General features: G+C 39.3%; 1 protein-coding gene across 1 annotated transcript in view; it reads right to left on the bottom strand.

Moving 5' to 3' along the window:
* Window positions 1-222: 222 nt before the first annotated feature.
* Window positions 223-24,425, bottom strand: part of KCNRG (potassium channel regulator) — a 69,643-nt gene continuing 45,440 nt past the window's right edge. Inside the window, exon 2 of the mRNA XM_053705028.1 lies at window positions 223-475. Coding sequence (XP_053561003.1) covers window positions 223-475 — 253 coding nt within the window. The remainder of the gene's footprint in view (window positions 476-24,425) is intronic.

Below are 24,425 nucleotides of genomic sequence, written 5' to 3'. Positions count from 1 at the left end.
TGTTACACTTAAAATCCAGGCTTGTTCCATAATTTCAAGGTGACAAAAAGAACACAAAAGATTATGTTAACAGTTATATTAAATAAGCCATTTTTATATAACAAAATGTTAATGAAAATGACATTCCATTCACCAAGAATTTTAACCCTTCTGGTGTAATGCGTGAGATACACCTAGAAAATAATTTAACACTTCTTGTTTATGTGGGCCATCAGCACACCTTCATCTTTTTTTGTTTGATTTTGATTGTTTAACTTGGACTGTAACATATTTTTCTGATTTGTGAGCTTCGTTAATAGTGAGGACTTCTGGCCTCTTCTTTCGCTCAAATGTATAACATTCCACTTTTTCTTCAGCTGATCCAGACCTGGTGCTTATCAGACAGAACCCTTCTTTTAGTAGAATGTCTAGTAGAAGTCCAAGGACATTGGTTCCATTTATGAGTTTTCTTTGGTCAGGCTTTATAGACACGTACCTAAATTAAAAAAACAAGGATTAATTTTTACAGCTACTAAAGCATGAATAAGGCAGTGTGTGATATAGGTAGCCTTATTAATATTATGCAAGTTAACACTCACTTATCTAATACCCCACAACCTTTCATCCATGTCCCCAAGCACAACCAAAGCCCCAATATTGTATCTATGGTGTCAGTTAGGCAAAGATAGGAAATGCATAATTGTTGCAAAAATGTTTTGAGATAAATTGATGTGTGTCAGGTTCCTGTAAGTATGTACGCAAGCAACATTGTCCATTTAGATGTACCGGTTTTCTTCTAAAAAAATTGGATGATGTATTGTACTGGCCAAATTAACTCGTACATACTTGATGATTGGAAACATCAGTCTCTGTTGCAGAATTTTTTATTTTTTTGTATGGATTGCTTATTAAAAATTCCTAGGTCAATACAAGCGCCACTCCACTGGACTATAACTTGGACTTTTCGACATATATCAAGTGAATTGTGCCTAATTACAGCTATACCATATTGTCTGGATATTAATCAAATCTCACTGGGTACTGTCATAGTGTCCTACTTGTCAGTTTGTATTTGTTAAATTTCTATTGGAGTGCTTGAAAAAACAAAACCTAAATTAAAATAAAAAAACCTCCAGCAGATCCATAAGATGAATATGATATCCAAATTTTAAATCACTTGAAAGTGATGCAGTATATTTGAAAAACGCTGACTAGAAAATATCACCTGAACATCTATATGTAAAAGAGCAAAATGTTTTACCTCAAAATTTCCTCAGACGCCACATCCCATTGCAAAGTTTTTTTTTTTTTTTTTTTTGGGGGGGGGGGTTGCTTTTCATTATGCAAATGACAGTAAAAGGAGTAGCTCTGGATCACAATGAACTTGTTCTGGTAAGCTGAAGGAATGTTGAGGTGAAATAACTTCCTTTTTACAAGAGTTGATCAGGTGATATTTTCTTGCATCATGTTATTTGGCATGTATGGGTATTATTTCTCTATAAAGAGACTAATACAAAATGGCATGCTCTAATTCATTAAAGGGACACTGAACCCAAATTTTTCCTTTCGTGATTCAGATAGAGCATGCAATTTAAAGAAACTTTATAATACTCCTATTATCATTTTTTCTTTATTTGAAAAAGAAGGCATCTAAGCTTCTTTTTGGTTCAGGCTCTGGACAGCACTTTTTTTATTGGTGGATGAATTTATCCACAAATCAGCAAGAACAACCCAGGTTCACCAAAAATAGTCTGGCCTCTAAACTTACATTCTTGCATTTCAAATAAAGATACCAAGAGAATAAAGAAAATGTGATAATAGGAGTAAATTAGAAAGTTGCTTAAAATTTCATGCTCTATCTGAATCGCAAAAGAATATTTTTGGGTTTAGTGTACCTTTTAAGGTATGCATTTTTTGTACCTCCTTGTCCCTTGTTTACTGTGTTTTAAGCAACAAAAAAAATAAGTTAAATCACAGCTACAGTCACAAATGGGAAAGCAACACAGTTTGTTGCAGATATAGCAAGAGTTCCATAGTGCACAAGTGAAAGGAAAGGAGTGTGCACGTTTGGGAGGCATCGGATAGAAATAGTTATTTGTGTTCTTTTGGTTAAAGTTTCTGTAAGGTGTGTGTGACTGGGTAAGATTGTGAGTGAGGGAGGGTCCAGGATTAGGAGAGATGTCCCCTGATACTAACAGCAGCAAGATGGAGAAAGAGTAGGTGAGCATGTGATTTGTAGCAGTGGAGTATTTGTAGTGGTGCAGTTTAGTGACAAAGATTTTAAAATATGCGTGTTCCAACCCGCCTTGAATAAAAAAAAACAAACACTCTGTCGCTACTTCTAGTTCTGTCCAATTGTTATGTGGACAAGGACTAGGAAACTTCCTTTCCGACCCTTTGTGCTCAATTACTAGACTACATATATTTAGTCAACAACATGCTTCCTTCAAAGTCTCCTGTATGGTCGATTCCTGAGCAGATCAATTAAGGGCTTCATTCCGAATGGAGTGTGTAGGGAGCCATGTGTAGGTCTTAAATCAAGTGGAAGTGATGTTATGAGAGGTTACGTGGTTTGATATTTACCAGCATCTATCCAGACTTGTATGTGGAGTTCCTGCTGCTGATCGCAGTGCTAGATAGTGCATCGTTACCTCCCCACTAAGACTCAATGTGTCCATTTGTATAATGCTGGCTATTGAATAATAATTCATTTTTTATTGTAGTATATGTTTTTACTCTGTGTCCTGCTAATCTCAGAGTTTTTTTACACAGTTTATGCTGCAAAATTAAGGCAATATTTTCTTTCATTAGGTGGCGAGAGTCCACAAGCTTGTTACTGATGATATATACATTCCTACCAGGAGGAGGCAAAGTTTCCCAAACCTCAAAAGCCCATAAATACCCCGACCACCTCACTCATACCTCAGTTTTAAAAACGTTACCTCCTTAGCAGGTGGTGAAGCATGATGTGCTTGATTTCTTCAGTGACAGGTGCTTCTAAGCATATTGAAGCCCAGTTCCTCTCTAAGTGCAGTGTTTGTCTGAGGGAAGTGAATAGAGTACTGCTTAATGCCACCATTTGTATTTGTCATTTGTTGGAAGAATAACAGTTTTGTAAGTATATATTATTTATAGTCTTATTGGCACTTTTATACTGCATTTTGTAAACAGTCAAATATTTGTTTTTTTATTTTGGCTGTTCAGATTGAGATTGCTGCCCAGGGGATTTCAGTAGCCTAAAGTATATACTTTTTTTTTTTTTTTTTTTTAGCCCTGAGGATAAATCTAAGCCTGTTTTCAGAGCAAGGAATTTTGCAAAGTCTGTATTGCTGAAATCTGAAATACATGGTGGAAGCATTTCTAAACCCCCACTACTTCTGTGGAAGTGTCAAAACCTGATGTGTACTATAGTGAGACTAGCTGTGAAGGAAAATATATTTGATTATATGGATGACCCTGCTGCAATGGATTCTGCTATAGTACCAGACTTAACTAAAAGTATTATAGACTCTGGGTATTATAGAAAACCCTGCTCCAACTTCCTCAGATTGGTTTAAGACTAAGTCAGACATTTTATAAGTTTTTACTGTTTCTGAGGCTATTTTGCAAATGTATTAAAAATGACACAATTTAATGTATCTGAAAAATAATTTTTTTCATGTAATTGGCAAGAGTCCATGAGCTAGTGACATATGAGATATACAATCCTACCAGGAGGGCAAAGTTTCCCAAACCTCAAAATGCCTATAAATACACCCCCTACCACACCCACAATTCAGTTTTACAAACTTTGCCTCCTATGGAGGTGGTGAAGTAAGTTTGTACTAGATTTCTACGTTGATATGCGCTTCTCAGCATGCTGAAGCCCGGTTCCTCTCAGAGTGCAGTCAATGACAGAGGGATGTGAAGGGAGTATTACTTATTGAATGCAATGGTCATCCTAACAGCGATCTATTTCATAGGTTCTCTGTTATCGGTCGTAGAGATTCATCTCCTACCTCCCTTTTCAGATCGACGATATACTCTTATATACCATTACCTCTACTGATTTTTGTTTCAGTACTGGTTTGGCTGTCTACTTTATGTATATCTTTAAGAGTTGATTTTGGACTAGACTGTCCCTTTAACATGTCCAAAACTGAGTTCCTTCTAACCCCCCCTCCCATAACTTTTCTATCAATGTTGGCAGCATTAATATCTCCCCATCAACTCAAGTCTGCTGCCTCTGAGTTACACTTGACCCCACATCCAATTGCTCTCTTCATCCTGCCATAACCACCTACACAATATCTCCAAAATGTGTTAGTTTCTGAACACTGACATCACTAAGCAGCTAAGCCACTTAAATCTATCCTAAATGCCTCTGCCAGGCTAATACACCTTTCCCAATGCTTTGTATCTGCTGCACCTCTCTGCGAGTCCCTTAACTGGCTCCCCATTCACAGCAGAATTAATTGAATTAAAAACCTCTCACCCTGACCTACAAAGCTCTTAGCAATGCTGCCCGCCCACCTGTCCTGACTAATCAACAAATATACTCCAACCCGCGCCGTAAGGTCCACCAATGACCACCTGCTTGCCTCTTCTACCATCGCCTCCTATACTAGACTGCAGGACTTCTCTCATGAGGAACCTAGCCTCTGGAACGCACTTCCTCGTGCTGTCAGACTTTCTCCTAATCTGTCCTCCTTGAAATGCTCCCTGAAGACATTTTTGTTCAAGGAAGCCTATCACCCAACTCTGTAACAAATTAATTCCACTTGCCTAATAATTTCCCTCATCTAACTCCACACTAATATCATGCTCACCTTTTTGCAGTCCCCACCTCCTGTTTCTCACCCTCCTACCCTTCTAGATTGTAAGTTCCCATTGAAATAGGGCTCTCAATTCCTCCTGTATTTGTTTGATTCATTTTGTCCTGTCTCTTAAAAAATATTGCATAATCGTTGTACTTTTATCTTTTGTACTGATAGACAATGCTGAGGAATTTTGCGCTTTATAAATAAAGAATAATAATAAAATACATTTTCAGATTATTTTTCCGGTTATATCAGACTATTACTGATTTGGTTATATATCATTAAAATTAATTAAATTATTGGGTGGGGGGCGGAGCGAACAGCCGACCAAGATGGTCACATCTCACTGAGGCTCCGCTACCAAGCCAGCATAAATGTTATAATATCAGCCTAGATACACGTCCTAGAAGGTTAATTAATATGTGTTAACACCTCAGCATACCATGGAGCACCTGAGTCAACTTTATCTCAGCAGCAACGAGCTCAACTGAGAGACGGGGTCTGGGGCCTTCACCACCAGCATCACATGGCTGCAACTAATGCCTGAGACCATCAAAACATAGCCTCCAAGACCCTGGCCGGTAAGGATTAAACTACGCTGTGCACAGGGGAACAACACCAGAATAAGACAGAGTCCCAGACAGCTGTAAAATTGACAACCGCATTGTCGCACATAGACCACGCGGCTGGGACCGCGAGCACCACATACAACTATATACCGTGTTCAGCTCAGGAGGGATCCATCCAGCATCAAAGACAAGACAGTAAGCATTGTGCCCAGATAATCTATACCAAAAGGCACACACTTAATCATAAGGTTTATAGAGTTTACCGAAAAACAATCTAAACCACCCAGAAGTGTTTTACAGCTATACAAGGCCTTAACAAAGATAGAGGCAGAGATTATACTCCACTTGCAACAAGTCGCAGCGTTATTAGATATGCACTTCTGTGAACTCCAATCTGTCCTCGCAACTGAATGGGTCTTCCCATGTGGAGATAATGACTGGGTTAACTACACTCCAGGAATCAAATGAACGGATGTCAGCTTATGATTCACCTGTGAGCATTAGAAAATATCCTTAGTCCTGTAGGGTGCTCGCAACTCGGCGCAAATTGCGGAAAGCACAAGATGATCAGAGCTATAAGGAGTATATCCTATCATACAGTGTTAGTTCCCGGGATGTTGATCTTAAACAGTTGTTAACATACAGTAATCCTACAGAACCCCTGGATAAAGGAGGAGACATTGAGACACTTGAGAGCGCTATTGAATCCGGTAAGCAGTCAGCTTGATACTGAGACTTTACAAAACGGTACTGACGGTGTGGGGGTGAAGGCTTCAGCCCACAACTAATATGCTATTGTGGCGTTTGAATCTGACACAGAGAAGCGTCATCGCTAAATCTGCAGACCCAAACTTACCTAATTTAAAAGTCATATCTAGCCCTGCTAACCCGCCTCTGACTCCTACCGACACTAGAGCGACAGAAAGGGGATAAACGCTGTCTAACTTCTACAATTCGTAGGTATATGATGTATGGACTTCATGGCTTAAAGTTCATAGTGACACTGCAACTACATTGGGTTCCTGGAGGTTGTTCCTTTTGAATGTTTCTACAACCCGGAGTGGGGTACCTGTTCGGCAACATGAAGTTGCATATATGATCTCCAAAAGTCTGGATGATAAGTCTACCCTGTTAGCAATTCCCTGAGCTACTGGGTTGTTACTAGGAAAAATAGGAGTGGGACACTAGTGAACCGGGTTTCTTTTGAAGGGAACTTTCACATATACATATGTCTCATCCGAAGTGGCATTAGATAAGTGAGGGTATTATATAAACTCCTAAGTGTTATGTTCTCTACTACTATCTGTTTATAATATATATATATATATATATATATATATACACGATTATCCAGTTCTTGAAACCACCATTTTTTTTGTTGTTGTTTAACACAGTTACTCTGCTTTCTTTAATAGTTAATTTTATATTTATAGTACTATTGTGATACTTATCTCAATTTGTATTGTTTATTGCTGGTTTTGACTCCAAATGGTATAACCCAGTTACTTTTATCTTTATAGGGGTTAATTTATTTATATCCTACTCCTTCCCTTAGCTGATACATGCAATCAGTTAAGCAGATTATTGTCCCCTTTTATTTATTTAAGCCCTTTAGCAATTACTACAACTATATGACCAGATTTATTTTAGTCCTCCCCAAGTATATGTGCTTTATCTTTTATACATAGGGACCCCCTATTTTACCATCACCTATACAGATTTGTTATGGGCTAGCTAATCTTTAGATTCTACCTGGTGGAGCTGTGGTCCTGAGCCCGGTGGTACTACTACAGACTGACCTATATGCACCCATTACACTCTGAAACACCAGGTATTTTATTGTTCTACATATTTGCTTCTCAGTATTTTAATTAATTATATATGTTGAGAGAACTCTTAGGTTGTTAAGGGAACTCATACCTGTACCTTGTTTAACACAAAACATTGTTTTTATTGTTTATTTCACTATCTGTGACAGTATAAAAATTGTGCTCCTGGTATGTCAGATATAAAATTTATATTTATTGCATGCCACTCTATTCCCCACATAAGCCTCATCACTTTTGAGCTTCAAGAGGAACCTCATTGTTGGGATTTAGGCTTTTCACATACATGAACAGTTACTAATACTTCTATATGGATACCTACAGCCAGCATTCACCTATTAATGTAGTCCTAGCTATCACAATATAGAGCTGTCCTCATTTGATGCAAGATACTGATATTGTCAGGACGCCTAAATAACAATTGCAACATATAAAGGTTAGAACAACACCCTAAGCAATTTATTAGCTCATGTATTAAAGACTAATTTCCTTAATCGTACTGGAAAGAATACCCCAATGTTATGTCTTTTCACTATTTCATACAGGAGATATGACACAGGCTTGCATTCTACATAATAGTCTGTCTGGTCCGAGATCAAATGGCGACTGCTTCCCTTTAGTTATTACCAAGGGACCCCTATATAATTAACACTACCTATACCCTGTCCCCTACCCTCCATTTGCCCAGGTTATAAATTAGGGAAACCTGACCAATAGATATGTGACCCCTCTATCTGACTAGCTATACATTTGACATATTTAACGCTATACAAGGATAATACAATAATGTCTTATCTACAACAGCATCTACACACTTTCAGGATCCTTCTAGATATTTGCAACCTTATTTAGGTTTATTAAAGCTATCTCCCTGTTTCATTAGCTTAAAGAGGGAATAAGATATAAAGCTTAGGCTGCTAAACTAACAGATCATTCATAGGACTTTACATATGCTCCTTAATAGGAGCCGACTGATCTTTATTATATTGTCACACTACATGAATGGTTCTCATATTTTTTTTTTTTTTTTAAATCAAAGTTTTTTATTGAGGCAATAAGAGAAAGAAAAAGCATAAACATAATATACATTCTGTATCATTTTGATAAATTTTGCATACAAGACATTGTTTACCCATTGGACAATGAAACCTTTTCATATAAGAGAGTGAAAAAAATCTTAATTCCTACATTATATATGTATCTCTCCATAAGTACATAAAACATAATGAAAATAAAGGACATTGTATGCGAATACAAAATAAAATACACATAATCAAGTATTACCTCATTTTTCCTTTTGTTTCCTATATAAACACACAACAAAGTTATAAAACTTGAACAACCATAACAACTTATACATCTTATAGAATGATATGTTAATTATAAAATAGATGTATTTATTATCTGAAAATTTACAAATTATGTGGAGTCATAACAAGTTGCTCCTACTAAATGCACAAAATTAGAGGGTGAGTTGAGAAAATCGTCCTCAGTTTCTCTGTAAACAAAAAAAATAAGAGCAACTTATATCATTATAGTATCAATAGCGGATAAACACCGCTTTTATGAGGGGGGTAGGGCTAGATAGTACGACTGCCCGGTAATGTCTTGGGTCTCTAGATTTTTATGTATATAATGGATGAGGGAAGCTCCTGATAAAACTATGTGCATGGGGGGTATTAATATATATGAAATATAAAATATAGGGGGCTTCTAGATGAGCTCCACTCCTAGGGAAGTGCCAACAATATGCGATGTGGGGAAAAGGAGTAGGGGTATGACCCGCAGGCAACAAGTACCGGCGGGAAAGGAAGGAGAGGAGCCCAACAGGAACATCTGAGTTGTTCTAACAAGAAATTCAGCATGGGGGGCATCATTATCTAGAAGTATAAATATAATAAGGCTTACAATGAATCCCTCACATGTAGCTTTGGTATATAAAAGGTGGAATTCATATATAGGGAGAACATATAAATGAGATTCAGCTCCTTGAAATGTACCCCAGAATAATTCATCTGTATGTTGCTTGTGGAGTATGTTTGCAAAATAGGTGCAACAGCGCATAAGGGTGTAAATGAACAATTCAGAATAAACCTTTGAGTTTGTGTATAGAGAGAGATACATAACTAGTATGGGCATATGCAATAATAAAAGGTTATATAGGTGGAAACAGTGCATGTGGAGACTTAGTAAGGGTAGCGAGAAGTAAATACTTGAGGCTTAAAAGTAGAAACTCATGAAGATGCGTGCACTGAACAATAATCTAACTCCTCTTTGTAGCTATAATACTAGTACAGTTAGTATTGTTTATATAGTATGTAGTAATAAACTTGGTATAATAGAAGTACTTCCCCACATGAGCTCAATATTTATAACAGCAGTAATAGATAATATATGGAGCGCCTGACAAAGTAGAATAAGACCGAAGCCTCACACCGGGATATCCTGAGATATAGTAGTGAAAATGGACAACCGAAGTATGTGACAAATGGAACCACTATACTCTATCAGGGAAATACAAATACCTGGAGTCACCAAGTGTAAGGAGTACTAATATATACGGCAAAAAGCCGCAATACCAGCTTTCAGATCGTGAGGGCATCTATGAGTAGTGGGTGGCACTTAGATATTAATTAATCTTCATTCAAGGGCCTCAAGAAGGCCATAAGATGGCACAATATGGGTTATGGAGTTCTAAACCAGCTCCCCTAATTTTGAGTATTACAGGTAATGTCACATGACCTCTGCGAATCCAATTCCACTATTCTCACCCATGTTTGGCTAAGGATATATAGTGATGTTACTCAAGCAAAAATACACTGAAATTGTGACTTATAAGTGTAGTGCTTAGAGAGGTAAAAGGGTTGTCGAAATATATTGTGCACTGGATCCCCAGCTCGCAACATTATATGAAATACACACCTAAACATATACAAAGTTTGTTGCAGACAGTCAAAATATTGATCCGTGCTGTGTTACCAGAGTACATACATAATGACCACACATAGAAGAGCTGTCTGTCTCAAGTCGCTCTCCACTACAGTCCAATGTTTGCATTTCTAACCTATGCCAACTCGGCGTGACTGTAGAAAGGAAGCTATGTATACATCAAGTGCAGCGTGTTCATCCTCCAGCTCACAAACTGCATCCAGTCTCCGCCAGATCAGGCCATATGTGAAATCCTCTACTGGAAGGAACAGATGGCTTAAGGAAGCTTTCACCTCAAGATCCCGGCGGGACACTGTGCTCCCCGTAAAAGTCCCGGTAAGCTGGCACGGACATTCCATGCGAAGCCGAGTGCTAAAGGTTTTAGAGAGAATCGCACTGTGCTGAACCTCACTGTCAGGCGTCTCCTCTGCTAAGACAGGGCAGATTATAATCGGCTGTGTCAGGCTCTCTATGGTGAGTTCCTGCTGCGTCTCAAGATGGCGTCCATTTTCCAACAGGGGGCCGGCCGCATCCCCCATAGATAACATCAAGCTAGGAGACCCAGGTTTCACAGCCATATGTGGTAATCTCCGAGTAGTAGCGATCTCCTCCTGCAATTTAAGTGAGTGTACTTCAGTATCGGTAGTGACAACTGCGCCATCCTCCGATGCCTCTGTACTCTGGAACGCAGATTTCACAAGGGACCGGAGATTGTCAAATCTCTTACTCATCTTCTGGTCTAGGCGCATCAGTAGTTGCAATATTGTGCTATCGGCTTCCCTCATCTTCAGATCAGAAGCGAAGTGCTATAGTTTAGTTGGAGCTGCGTTACCCGAGTCACCGGGGGGAAAGGAAGTCGAAAATTAGTATGAAGGCCGTAAAAATCTTCAACAATCCAATCCAGGGCTTCCAGTGAAAAGAAATATATAATATAGACATCCAGTGATGCAGAATCCTCTGTTAGAATCTAAATGCTATAGTTAGTATAGCAATGTCTCCAAAATAATCAGATATTCATTAAAATATTAGTAGTACATGAGGAGCTCCTAGTTTTTGCGTCTTAGCTCTGCTGTTGCCTAGCCCCGCCCCCCGGTTCTCATATTTTATTATTAGTAATCTTAGTTGGGGAATAATATTGATAAGCATCAATATTATTATTAAGTTTTATCTCTTACGTATATATTCACAATTTCAAGTCGAGATGTTGTGTATGTTATTGTTCCATATGCATCATAGAAGTAGATTATGGTTATAGAAGGTACTTCTGTGTTAACAATATATTATGTTTACAACACACTCTGAAGCTGCTCCTAGACTAGTAATCTGGAATAGATATGTTAACAGGCATCTCTTATATATGGATATTTAATCTGGGTTACATTTTATAAAATAACAGACAAAATAGAAAAAGATACACTGCGATCCTTAAAAGCATAAACTTTTAATTCTTCATTATCTCCATACAATGCAAAGTATCCATAAAAGGCAACAGGGTTTTAAAAGCAAAAGAATAGACAGCACATTTTCAGGAACCAGTCTGTCCTACATGTTTCGGTCAATTCCTTAATCATGAACATGACCAGCTACCCCTACTTCCTGCCTCTTAAGCCTGAACAGCTATCCCTATTGGTTCTTCAGAAAGATAAAGTTAACCCCTTCCAGTTTAGTTAACAGCTGCTATATTTTGGAAATTAACATTGCAAATACACTCCTTTTAAGTTTCAAAGAGTGAAACATGTGAACATGTACACTTTATAATACATGTATACACTATTAACATTTTTAGCGATTTATAAGTATATAATTGCACTAATATCCAGTACCTTAATTGGTTTTATGGCAACAATTTCCAGTTAACTACACTAGTGTCAGTCCTATCACATTCATCTATTTGAATTTACTAGATTTTTGGTTATCCTTCCCTCAACCAGTGCATACATGTTAGTAGTGACTAAATTCTACAAAACTAGTTAAAGTAGGGAACTTTAGGAGGTTAATTAAAATCACTGAACTTCTACTTCCTCCAAAAGTTTATCACATCCCCCTCTATATTGTAGCCATTTGGTCTTCTCAACTTCATTTTGAAGATCCAAAAAGCTTCACGCAGCATCAACCGTGCTGCCCTATCGCCCCCTCTTGGGGGGTTATGTACACTTTCTATTACCTGCCATGAGAGTGTAGTTACATCACCCCCATGTACAGAAATGAAGTGTTGTGAGAGGCCTGAGCTGTCTTTATCGTGGGAAATGTCATTTAGATGCTCTCTGATTCTGGAGCGAACCTCCCTAGTGGTACATCCTATGTACTGCCCATTGCATTGAGTGCAATCTACCAAATATACCACAAAGGAGGTTCTACAATTTGTGCAATTAGCCAAATTGAACACCCGATTTGTTGTTGCAGATTGAAAGGTGGATGTAACCCTGCTATGTTGGCAAGCTATGCATTTTGTGAAATGGCATTTAAAGTGCCCTTTCACACTGAGCCAACTACTTTTGGCCCTATCCTTCTCCCTTGGTACACTTGGTGCCACCAGGTTTCCAATTGTGCATGCTCTTTTAGATACAAAGTTACAGCCCTTGGACACATAGTCCTTCAAACTATCCTCCGCTGTTAAAATAGGCAGATGTTTACTTACTACGTTAGTAATTTCCTTAAATTGTGGGCTATAGGTAGTAACCAGGGTAGGTCTACTTGAGTCATAACTCCTCCTTTGTCTGGTGTTACCCCTCAATATCTCACCCCTATCCATTCTAGCTACTTCCAGATGAGCTCTATTAATGGTTTTCTGGGAATAGCCTCTCTCAGCCAGAAGACTCTTGAGTGTTTCACTTTCTTTCACAAAATCCTCCTCCAAGGAACAGTTCCGCCTTATTCTCATGAACTGTCCCTTGGCCACCCCAAACCCCGTATGACGGGGATGGTTACTCCTAGCATGGAGTAAGGAGTTAGATGTGATCGGTTTACGATATAGGGAAGTAGAAACTTCACCACTGGCGATATTCCCCCTAAGTTCTACATCCAAATAAGGTATCGTATTTGTCCCTACTTGGGCAGTGAATTCCAAACCCACTCTATTGGAATTAAGATAGGTCAAAAAATCCTGCACTTCAACAGCCTCGCCTACCCATATGAAAAGGAGATCATCTATAAAGCGTTTATATGATCTGATCTTATCTCTAAATGGGTTATTAACCCCAAAGACGTGGGACAGCTCCCACCAACCCATAAAAAGGTTGGCGTATGATGGGGCAAACTTTGCCCCCATCGCTGTCCCACGTCTCTGGAGATAAAAGGTGCGTTCAAAGCGGAAGTAATTATGTGTCAAAAGGAATGTGAGGGCCTCTATCACAAATTTAATCAATTCCTCATGGTAATTACTGAAATGTCTTAGCATATACCCAACGGCCTCAATGCCATATTCATGAGGAATGGCTGAATAGAGGCCCACCACATCCACCGTTAACCATGTATAGTTCTCTTCCCATTTAATGCTTTCCATAGCCCTAATAAGATGTGTAGTATCCTTTAAATAGGATGGTAAAAGATGTACAACAGGCTGTAGAAGGGACTCAATCCAACCTGAGAGTTTCTCAAAGAGTGACCCTATACCTGAGACAATTGGTCTGCCCTTCACCCCCACCAAGGTCTTATGGACCTTGGGGAGGTGATGGAAGATCGGTATAACTGGTTTTGATACCATCAAATACTCAAAAGTCTCATGGTCAATGATTCCCTTCATCAGCCCATCATCCAAAAGATGTCTCAGCTCAATCCCAAATCGCTCAGTGGGATTAAAGCTGAGTTCCTGATAAACCTGGGTGTCTGTCAACTGTCTCAAAGCTTCTTCAACATATTTTTCTCTCCCCATCACCACTATTGAGCCCCCCTTATCCGCTTGCTTGATGACAATGTCATCCTGCTTCCCAAGTTGTTCCAATGCCAACTTCTGGGTTCGATTCAGATTATATATAGCCCTATGGCTCTGTTCTGAAAGTTTGACTAAATCCTCCTCTACCCTGCGGTGAAAAGCTTCAATAAAGGGTCCTCTGGTTCTGGTGGGATAGAAAATTGATCGGGGTTTGAACCCCGCATGGGTTTTCTTAACTGCTAAATCAGGCTGGGAGCTTAAAGTACCCAGCTCATGTAGGGTCAAAAAATCAACACCTTCTCTGAAGTCTATGATATCAGAGATATTGGGGGGAGCTTCAACAGTATCCTGTGTGTTAACATTACTTTCACTCTCTAATTCTCCCTCTTGATCGGCAGACCCCCAGAAAAACTTTTTGAGGGTCAAATCTCTCACTAATCGGTTTATGTCAACAATGGTTTCAAATAAGTCAAATTTATTGGTGGGAACAAACCCCAAACCCAAACTAAGCACTTCAATCTGTGGGTCAGTAAGTACAACATCAGATAAATTAATGACAGTCATATTTTGTATTTGTTGCGTGCATTTCTTCTTGGTTGTGCCCTGGCTTTCCCTTTCTCTCCTAGACCTATGTTTCTGCCTCCTTCTATTGTTTTTGGGCTTAGCCGAAAAACCTGTTCCTGACTAGTCTCTGCTGTCTGGGGTACAAATGCCGGTGGTCTAACATCACTCTCACTGTCGCTGAGGAATTCCTGCTGTCTTATATCTGCATTGTTTTGACTCTTCCTGGTGCTTGGGACCCTACCTGTACCCCCTGGCGTTCTCAAATTTGAGCTTTGTGCTGTATCTACCTTCTTTAGAACACCCTTAGGTACCATAATTTGCACTTCATCGCCTGAGTATCCACTAGAGTCACCTGCACCATAATCATCAGACCTACAGTCATTATCCTCATCTGTGCTGTCCTTATCTGAAAAGGTCACTTTTTTACCTTCCCCTCCAGTTACCACCTTCATGGCACTTTTATTCTTTCTAGCCCTATGTCTGTTTGTTCTGGAGCCTGACCTACTGTTCCAAGTATAAACTTTATTATTGGTGTAGTCATTATTGTCTCTTACAAATTTCTTAAGTTTAAAGTTATCAATCTCACCCCTAAACTTGACAATTGTTTCACTCAATAATTTATCAAAATCCTTATATTTAGGATGCTCCAAGTACTCATTCAATTGTGTCTGTATATGATTCAACTCTTCCCTGATTTTAATCAACTGACATTGTTTAAACTTAATAATCAATTGCATGAGTCTCTTAGAGCAATCACTCAATATATCGTTCCATTCTTGCATAAACTCAGGGTCTTCAACCTGGAAGGTGGGGAATTTACGCATTCTTAACCCCCTAGGGATCAAGTCCAAAGTCAAGTATTTCTCCAATGCTCTCTGGTCCCACCATATTCTGTACTCTTTAATTAAGGTGCGCTCCATAGCCAAAAACACATCACTGATAGAAAGCAGTTCAGTTTGTTTAACAAACGTATCCTCCAATGTTAATCTTTCTGAGTCCAAATCAGAGATAGATTTCAAAGAAAATAACCCTATTGCCATCTTTGCTAGTAACACTTGGCCACTTGAAACTATGTGTACCAAATAATATGGATATATGAATTGAGGACAGCAACAACCCGAGTCTTAGAGGGATATAATGCAAAACAGTTCAATGCCACTCCTAACAATGTTGCCCCCAACAGACTCACAGGGTTGTGCTCAAAAGGTATAGAGAAAAATCTTTGTTTCCCCTCCAGACACTGCTAATAAACAAATTGTCCCCAGCTTGTGAGAATCCACTTACAGCGTAGCAAGCCAATCGACACTTTTACTTTCTAGCTCCGGACATTCTGGGAGACACACACTGAGATTTGCGGATCGCTCACCTGATTCAGTTTACTCTCTTCAGGCTTACCGCTTCCTCCGTCTCCTAGTCCGGGCCGCGTCAAATACTTCTTGCTAGTAGCTGTCGGATCCAAACCAATCACCCGGGAATCAGTCTGTTCTCCACTGCACCACGCCAGCCGGCGTGTGACGTCAGCGTGTCGCATCCAGGCCACCGTAGTTAGCAATCAGCTGCTCCTGCTGTGCTCTCAACATGCAGCTCCAATTTTCAGCGTCTCATTCGCCTTGCAGCTCTGTCCTCTGTCTTCAAGGATCCAGCAGTGTGTAAGTAATAGAATAACAGACAAAATAGAAAAAGATACACTGCGATCCTTAAAAGCATAAACTTTTAATTCTTCATTATCTCCATACAATGCAAAGTATCCATAAAAGGCAACAGGGTTTTAAAAGCAAAAGAATAGACAGCACATTTTCAGGAACCAGTCTGTCCTACATGTTTCGGTCAATTCCTTAATCATGAACATGACCAGCTACCCCTACTTCCTGCCTCTTAAGCCTGAACAGCTATCCCTATTGGTTCTTCAGAAAGATAAAGATAGTTGGGGAATAATATTGATAAGCATCAATATTATTATTAAGTTTTATCTCTTACGTATATATTCACAATTTCAAGTCGAGATGTTGTGTATGTTATTGTTCCATATGCATCATAGAAGTAGATTATGGTTATAGAAGGTACTTCTGTGTTAACAATATATTATGTTTACAACACACTCTGAAGCTGCTCCTAGACTAGTAATCTGGAATAGATATGTTAACAGGCATCTCTTATATATGGATATTTAATCTGGGTTACATTTTATAAAAGCCTCAACACAATAGTCTGAGAATCTAGACCTCTCATATACCCCTAGTAAAAACCTTATTAGAATCGCACTTTTTTCCCATACCTTTCCAGATAATATTAATCAGACACACCTACCCCTATATCCTTGCTGCATATCCTCCTCTCATTTCCCCCTTCATAATTTTTCTTATGGTAACATTAGAAGGCTCCACCCCCTCCCCCCTCAACTTAGAGAAGCTCTTGTCCGCTGAGACCCAATAGAGTTATCAATAAGACTAGCATACTCCAACAGTCCTTCATAAATTTAAGGGCCCACATGAGGCCAGCTAATTAGTCACTCACAATACTTACAAATATAGAGTAGAGGTTCCAGGTATCTATATTTTAGCAATCAGTTTACTTTCTGTTTATATATTTATATTGTATACTCTGAAAATGCTGTCATTCTTATTACAACATTTATTGTATGTTTTTCTTTTCATGCGCAAAACCTCAATAAAAAATGTATTTTTTAAAAAAAAATTATTGGGAGGTGAACTCTCTCCAGTTTAATAGGTTAATCATTCATATTTGATCAACTTTTCAACTATACTTTATTGGAAGGAGAACAATTATTACGTTATTAAGAACAATTTAAATAGTTTTATTTTACTAAAACAATAACATATTTCAGTTTTAATGCTTGCCCCTCCCTCCTTGCACAGACCTATTCCACTCCAAACAATCTGAAATCTAAAACTTGTATGCTCTACCTGAAACCCAAATGTTTTGTTTAAAGAAATAGACCTTAAAGGGGCATAATCATTAAAGGGAATAGTCAATACCAGAATTTCTTTCATGTAATTGGCAAGAGTCCATGAGCTAGTGACATATGGGATATACAATCCTACCAGGAGGGGCAAAGTTTCCCAAACCTCAAAATGCCTATAAATACACCCCTCACCACACCCACAATTCAGTTTTATTATTTTTGGCGTGGAAAAATAAGTCTATGACGAAACTTCGTCATTTCCGGCGTCATACTTGACGCAGAGACCTTTCACACGGTTGCGTCATTAGTGACGCGAGTGTGTCATTTCCGGTTATTTTTGGCGCCAAAAAGTTTACGTTACGTTGTGCGTCATACTTGGCGCCAAACTTTTTCATTATTTCAATACCCCATTGATGTTTGCCTCTTGATTTTTTTCTCTATCAGAGGCCTATGCTATTTGCCTTTTATCCCATTCCTGAAACTGTCATATAAGGAAATAGATAATTTTGCTTTTTTATGTTGTTTTTTTCTCTTACATTTTGCAAGATGTCTTTATCTGATCCTGCCTCAGAAGTTTCTGCTGGAACATTGCTGCCTGACATCGGTCCTACCAAAGCTAAGTGCATTTGTTGTAAAATTGTTGAAATTATTTCGCTGAATGTCATTTGTAATAGTTGTCATGATAAACTTTTACATGCAGTTAGTGTATCCATCAGTAATAGCACATTGCTAGTTGTAGTTCCTTCAACTTCTAATGTGCATGATATACCTGTAAATTTTAAAGAATTTGTTTCTGATTCTATTTTGAAGGTTTTGTCTGTATTTCCACCTTCTAATAAACGTAAAGGTCTTTTAAAACTTCTCATTTAGTTGATTCAATTTCAAATGACCAACATCATAATTTATCCTTTTCTGATGAGGATCTGTCTGATACAGAAGATCCTTCCTCAGACATTGACACTGACAAATCTACTTATTTATTTAAAATAGAGTATATGCGTTATTTATTAAAAGAAGTGTTAATTATTTTGGATATTTAGGTAACCAGTCCTATTGACGTTCAGTCTAATAAACGTTTAAATGCTGTTTTTAACCTCCTGTGGATTCTCCAGGGGGGGGGTTTCCTATTCCTGAGGCTATTTCTGATATGATTTCTAGGGAATAGAATAAGCCAGGTACTTCTTTTATTCCTTCTTCAAGGTTTAAAAAATTGTATCCTTTACCAGCAAAATCTATAGAAATTTGGGGAAAAATCCCCAAAGTTGATGGGGCTATTTCTACTCTTGCTAAACGTACCACTATTCCTATGGAAGATAGTACTTCCTTTTAAGGATCCTTTAGATAGGAAGCTTGAATCTTATCTAAGGAAGGCCTATTTATATTCAGGTCATCTTCTCAGACCTGCAATTTCTTTGGCTGATGTTGCGGCTGTATCAACCTTCTGGTTGGAGAATTTAGCGCAACAGCAATTGGATTCTGACTTATCTAGCATTATTCGTCTATTGCAATATGCTAATCATTTTATTGTGATGCAATTTTTGATGATATCAAAATTGATGTTAGATCCATGTTCTTAGCTATTTTAGCTAGAAGAGCTTTGTGGCTTAAATCTTGGAATGCTGATATGACATCTAAATTTAGATTACTATAACTTTCTTTCCAAGGTAATAATTTATTTGGTTCTCAGTTGGATTCTATTATTTCAACTGTCACTGGGGGAAGGGAGTTTTCTCTTGTAAGGTGTATCCAGTCCACGGATCATCCATTACTTGTGGGATATTCTCCTTCCCAACAGAAAGTTGCAAGAGGATCACCCACAGCAGAGCTGCTATATAGCTCCTCCCCTAACTGCCATATCCAGTCATTCTCTTGCAACTCTCAACAAACATGGAGGTCGTAAGAGAGAAGTGGTGAAATGTAGCTGTTATTTTGCTTCAATCAAGAGTTTATTATTTTTAAATGGTACCGGAGTTGTACTATTTTGTTCCAGGCAGAAAAATAGAAGAATCTGCCTGTGATTTCTATGATCTTAGCAGGTTGTAACTAAGATCCATTGCTGTTCTCACACATGACTGAAGAGAGAGATAACTTCAGCGGGGGAATGGCGTGCAGGTTATCCTGCTATGAGGTATGTGCAGTTAAGATTTTCCTAGAAGATGTGAATGCTAGAAAATGCTGCTGATGCCAAATCTATGTAAGGTAAGCCTGAATACAGTGATTTAATAGTGACTGGTATCATGCTTACTTTCTGAGGTAATACTCTTTTATATTTACAATATAAAACGTTTGCTGGCATGTTTAAACGTTTTTATATATACTTTGGTGATAAAACTTTATTGGGGCCTAGTTTTTTTCACATGGCTGGCTTAAATTTGCCTAGAAACAGTTTCCTGAGGCTTTCCACTGTGTTACTATGAGTGGGAGGGGCCTAATTTAGCGCTTTTTTGCGCAGTAACTTTTACAGACTGAGACATCCAGCTTCCTCCAGGAGCCCCCTGAATGCTATAGGACATCTCTAAAGGGCTCTTAGGCTTTCCAAAATCATTTGTTGGGGAAGGTAGGCCCACAGCAAGGCTGTGGCAGTTTGGTGTGACTGTTAAAAAATGTCTATCGTTTTCTTGATTCGTTTTTTGAACTAAGGGGTTAATCATCCATTTGCAAGTGGGTGCAATGCTCTGTTAGCTTATTATACACACTGTAAAAAAAAAAAAAGATTTGTCCCTTCTACTAAATCTGGATCAAGAGACCAGGGATTCTCTTCTCTGGTGGCTATCTCGGGTCCATCTGTCCAAAGGTATGACCTTTCGCAGGCCAGATTGGACAATTGTAACGACAGATGCCAGCCTTCTAGGTTGGGGTGCAGTCTGGAATTCCCTGAAGGCTCAGGGATCGTGGAGTCAGGAGGAGTCACTCCTTCCAATAAACATTTTGGAACTAAGAGCGATATTCAATGCTCTTCAGGCTTGGCCTCAGCTAGCGACAATGAGATTAATCAGATTTCAGTCGGACAACATCACGACTGTGGCTTATATCAACCATCAAGAGGGAACAAGGAGTCCCCTAGCGATGTTAGAAGTCTCAAAGATAATTCGCTGGGCAGAGATTCACTCTTGCCACCTATCAGCTATCCATATCCCAGGTGTAGAGAACTGGGAGGCGGATTTTCTATGTCGACAGACTTTTCATCCGGGGGAGTGGGAACTCCATCCGGAGGTGTTTGCACAATTGGTTCATCGTTGGGGCAAACCAGAACTGGATCTCATGGCGTCTCGCCAGAATGCCAAGCTTCCTTGTTACGGATCCAGGTCCAGGGACCCCAAGGCAACGCTGATAGATGCTCTAGCAGCGCCTTGGTCCTTCATCCTGGCTTATGTGTTTCCACCGTTTCCTCTGCTCCCTTGTCTGATTGCCAAAATCAAGCAGGAGAGAGCATCGGTGATCTTGATAGTGCCTGCGTGGCCACGCAGGACTTGGTATGCAGATCTGGTGGACATGTCATCTTTTCCACCATGGACTCTGCCACTGAGACGGGACCTTCTACTTCAAGGTCCTTTCAACCATCCAAATCTAATTTCTCTGAGGCTGACTGCCTGGAGATTGAACGCTTGATTTTATCAAAGCATGGTTTCTCCGAGTCAGTCATTGATACCTTAATTCAGGCACGAAAGCCTGTCACCAGGAAAATCTATCATAAGATATGGCGTAAATATCTTTATTGGTGTGAATCCAAGGGCTACTCATAGAGTAAGGTCAGGATTCCCAGGATATTATCTTTTCTCCAAGAAGGATTGGAGAAAGGATTGTCAGCTAGTTCCTTAAAGGGACAGATTTCTGCACTATCTATTCTTTTGCACAAGCGTCTGGCGAATGTCCCAGACGTTCAGGCATTTTGTCAGGCTTTAGTTAGAATCAAGCCTGTGTTTAAACCTGTTGCTCCACCTTGGAGCTTAAATTTGGTTCTTAAAGTTCTTCAGGGGGTTCCGTTTGAACCTCTTCATTCCATAGATATCAAACTTTTATCTTGGAAAGTTCTTTTTTTCGTAGCTATTTCCTCAGCTCGTAGAGTTTCCGAGTTATCTGCCTTACAATGTGATTCTCCTTATCTGATCTTCCATGCAGATAAGGTAGTTCTGCGTACCAAACCTGGGTTTTTACCTAAGGTGGTATCTAATAAGAATATCAATCAAGAGATTGTTGTTCCGTCTTTGTGTCCTAATCCTTCTTCAAAGAAAGAACGTCTATTACACAATCTGGACGTGGTTCGTGCTTTAAAGTTTTACTTACAAGCTACTAAAGATTTTCGTCAAACATCTGCTTTGTTTGTTGTCTACTCTGGACAGAGGAGAGGTCAAAAGGCTTCGGAAATCTTTCTTTTTGGCTAAGAAGCATAATCCGCTTAGCCTATGAGACTGCTGGCCAGCAGCCTCCGGAAAGGATTACAGCTCATTCTACTAGAGCTGTGGCTTCCACATGGGCCTTTAAAAATGAGGCTTCTGTTGAACAGATTTGCAAGGCGGTGACTTGGTCTTCGCTTCATACTTTTCAAAATTCTACAAATTTGATACTTTTGCTTCTTCGGAGGCTATTTTTGGGAGAAAGGTTTTACAGGCAGTGGTACCTTCCGTTTAAGTACCTGCCTTGTCCCTCCCTTCATCCGTGTACTTTAGCTTTGGCATTGGTATCCCGCAAGTAATGGATGATCTGTGGACTGGATACACCTTACAAGAGAAAACATAATTTATGCTTACCTGATAAATTTATTTCTATTGTGGTGTATCCAGTCCACGGCCCGCCCTGTCATTTTAAGGCAGGTATTTTTTAATTTTAAACTACAGTCACCACTGCACCCTAGGGTTTCTCCTTTCTCTGCTTGTTTTCGGTCGAATGACTGGATATGGCAGTTAGGGGAGGAGCTATATAGCAGCTCTGCTGTGGGTGATCCTCTTGCAACTTCCTGTTGGGAAGGAGAATATCCCACAAGTAATGGATGATCCATGGACTGGATACACCACAAGAGAAATAAATTTATCATGTAAGCATAAATTTTATGTTTTTTCTGCCACAGGATTAAAAACCTAAGGGTTAATATAAGGCTTCTAACCATTTTCGTTCCTTTCGTTAGAATAAGGAACAAAAACTCAATCTTCCCCCCAAGGAGTCTGCTTCCAATTGGAAGCCTTCCTCAAATTGGAATAAATCCAAGCCATTTAGGAAACCAAGTCAGCCCCTAAGTCCGCATTAAGGTGCGGCTCTCATTCCAGCTCAGCTGGTAGGGGGCAGATTAAGGTTTTTCAAGATATTTGGATAAAATCTGTCCAAAATCAATGGTTTCAGAGCATTGTCTCTCAAGGGTATCGAATAGGATTCAGAGTAAGACCTCCTGTGAGAAGATTTTTTCTCGCGCGTATCCCAGTAAATCCAGTAAAAGCTCAGGCTTTCCTGAAGTGTTTCAGACCTGGAGTCTTCAGGGGTAATCATGCCAGTTCCTCTTCAGGAACAAGGTTTGGGGTTTTATTCAAATCTATTCATTGTACCAAAGAAGGAAAATTTATTCAGACCAGTTCTGGATCTGAAAATTTTTGAATCGTTATGTAAGAGTACCAACTTTCAAGATGGTGACTATAAGGACTATTCTGCCTTTTGTTCAGCAAGGACATTATATGTCCACAATAGACTTGCAGGATGCATACCTTCATATTCCGATTCATCCAGAACATTATCAGTTTCTGAGATTCTCTTTTCTAAACAAGCATTACCAATTTGTTGCTCTTCTATTTGGCCTAGCAACAGCTAGGTATGCGGATCTGGTTCGGATGTCCAGTTGCCCGCCTTGGCCATTTCCGTTACGGCCGGACCTACTATCTCAAGGTCCGTTTTTCCATCAGGTTCTCAGACCGAGAGGCATAGTGGTGGCGCCTTATCTGGACGATATTCTGATCCAGGCGTCAACATATCATCTGACAAAATCTCACATGGACACAGTGCTGTCTTTTCTGAGAACTCACGACTGGAAGGTGAACATAGAGAAAAGTTCACTTGTCCCACAGACAAGGGTTCCTTTCTTGGGAACTCTGATTGACTCGGTAGCCATGAAAATATTTCTGACGGAGGTCAGAAAGTCAAAGATTCTAAATACTTGCCGAGCACTTCAGTCCATTCGGATTAATGCTAGCGCCAATGGACATCATTCCGTTTGCTCGCTTTCATCTCAGACCGCTGCAGCTGTGCATGCTCGGACAGTGGAATGGGGATTATGCGGATTTATCTCCTCAGATAAATCTAGATCAAGAAATCAGAGATTCTCTGGTGGTTGTCGCTGGATCATCTGTCCCAGGGGACTTCCTTCCGCAGACCCTCGTGAGTGATAGTGACAACAGACGCCAGCAATCAAGATCTTCACAGACAACAAGATCTTATATCCTGTCAGAAAGCTCTATTACACTCTCTCTCTCTGTGTGTGTGTGTGTGTGTGTGTATGTATATATATATATATATATATATATATATATATATATATATATATACAGTTGGGCACTTTATATGTAAAGTTCTAAATATATGTCTTTAAACTTATATTTGCCTTGATTCAGGATAATCAGTATTCCTTATTTTCAGACAGTCAGTTTCATTATTGGGATAATGCTTATGAAATATTTTTTTCTTACCTTTAAAGAATTTTTTTCAATTGACCTTCAATTTATTGCGTCATTCTTGGCGCAGACTTTTTTGGCGCAAAAAAATTCATTTCCGGTGCCCTAATTGATGCCGGAAGTTTATGCATAGTTGCGTCATTTTTTTGACGTTCAGACGTTTTTTTGCGCCAAAATTGTGGGCGTCTTTTTTTTGGCGTCACAGGAAGGGGCGTCATACTTGGCGCCAAAAAATATGGGCGTTGTACTTGGCGCCAATAATGTGGGCGTCATTCTTGGCGCCAAAAAATGGGGCGTCATTCTTGTCTCCACCTTT

Source organism: Bombina bombina, chromosome 3 (genome assembly GCF_027579735.1).
Source record: "Bombina bombina isolate aBomBom1 chromosome 3, aBomBom1.pri, whole genome shotgun sequence".
Classification (NCBI taxonomy): Eukaryota; Metazoa; Chordata; class Amphibia; order Anura; family Bombinatoridae; genus Bombina; species Bombina bombina.
The sequence above is the reverse complement of the archived record's forward strand: the minus strand, read 5'-3'. Positions and strand labels throughout refer to the sequence as shown.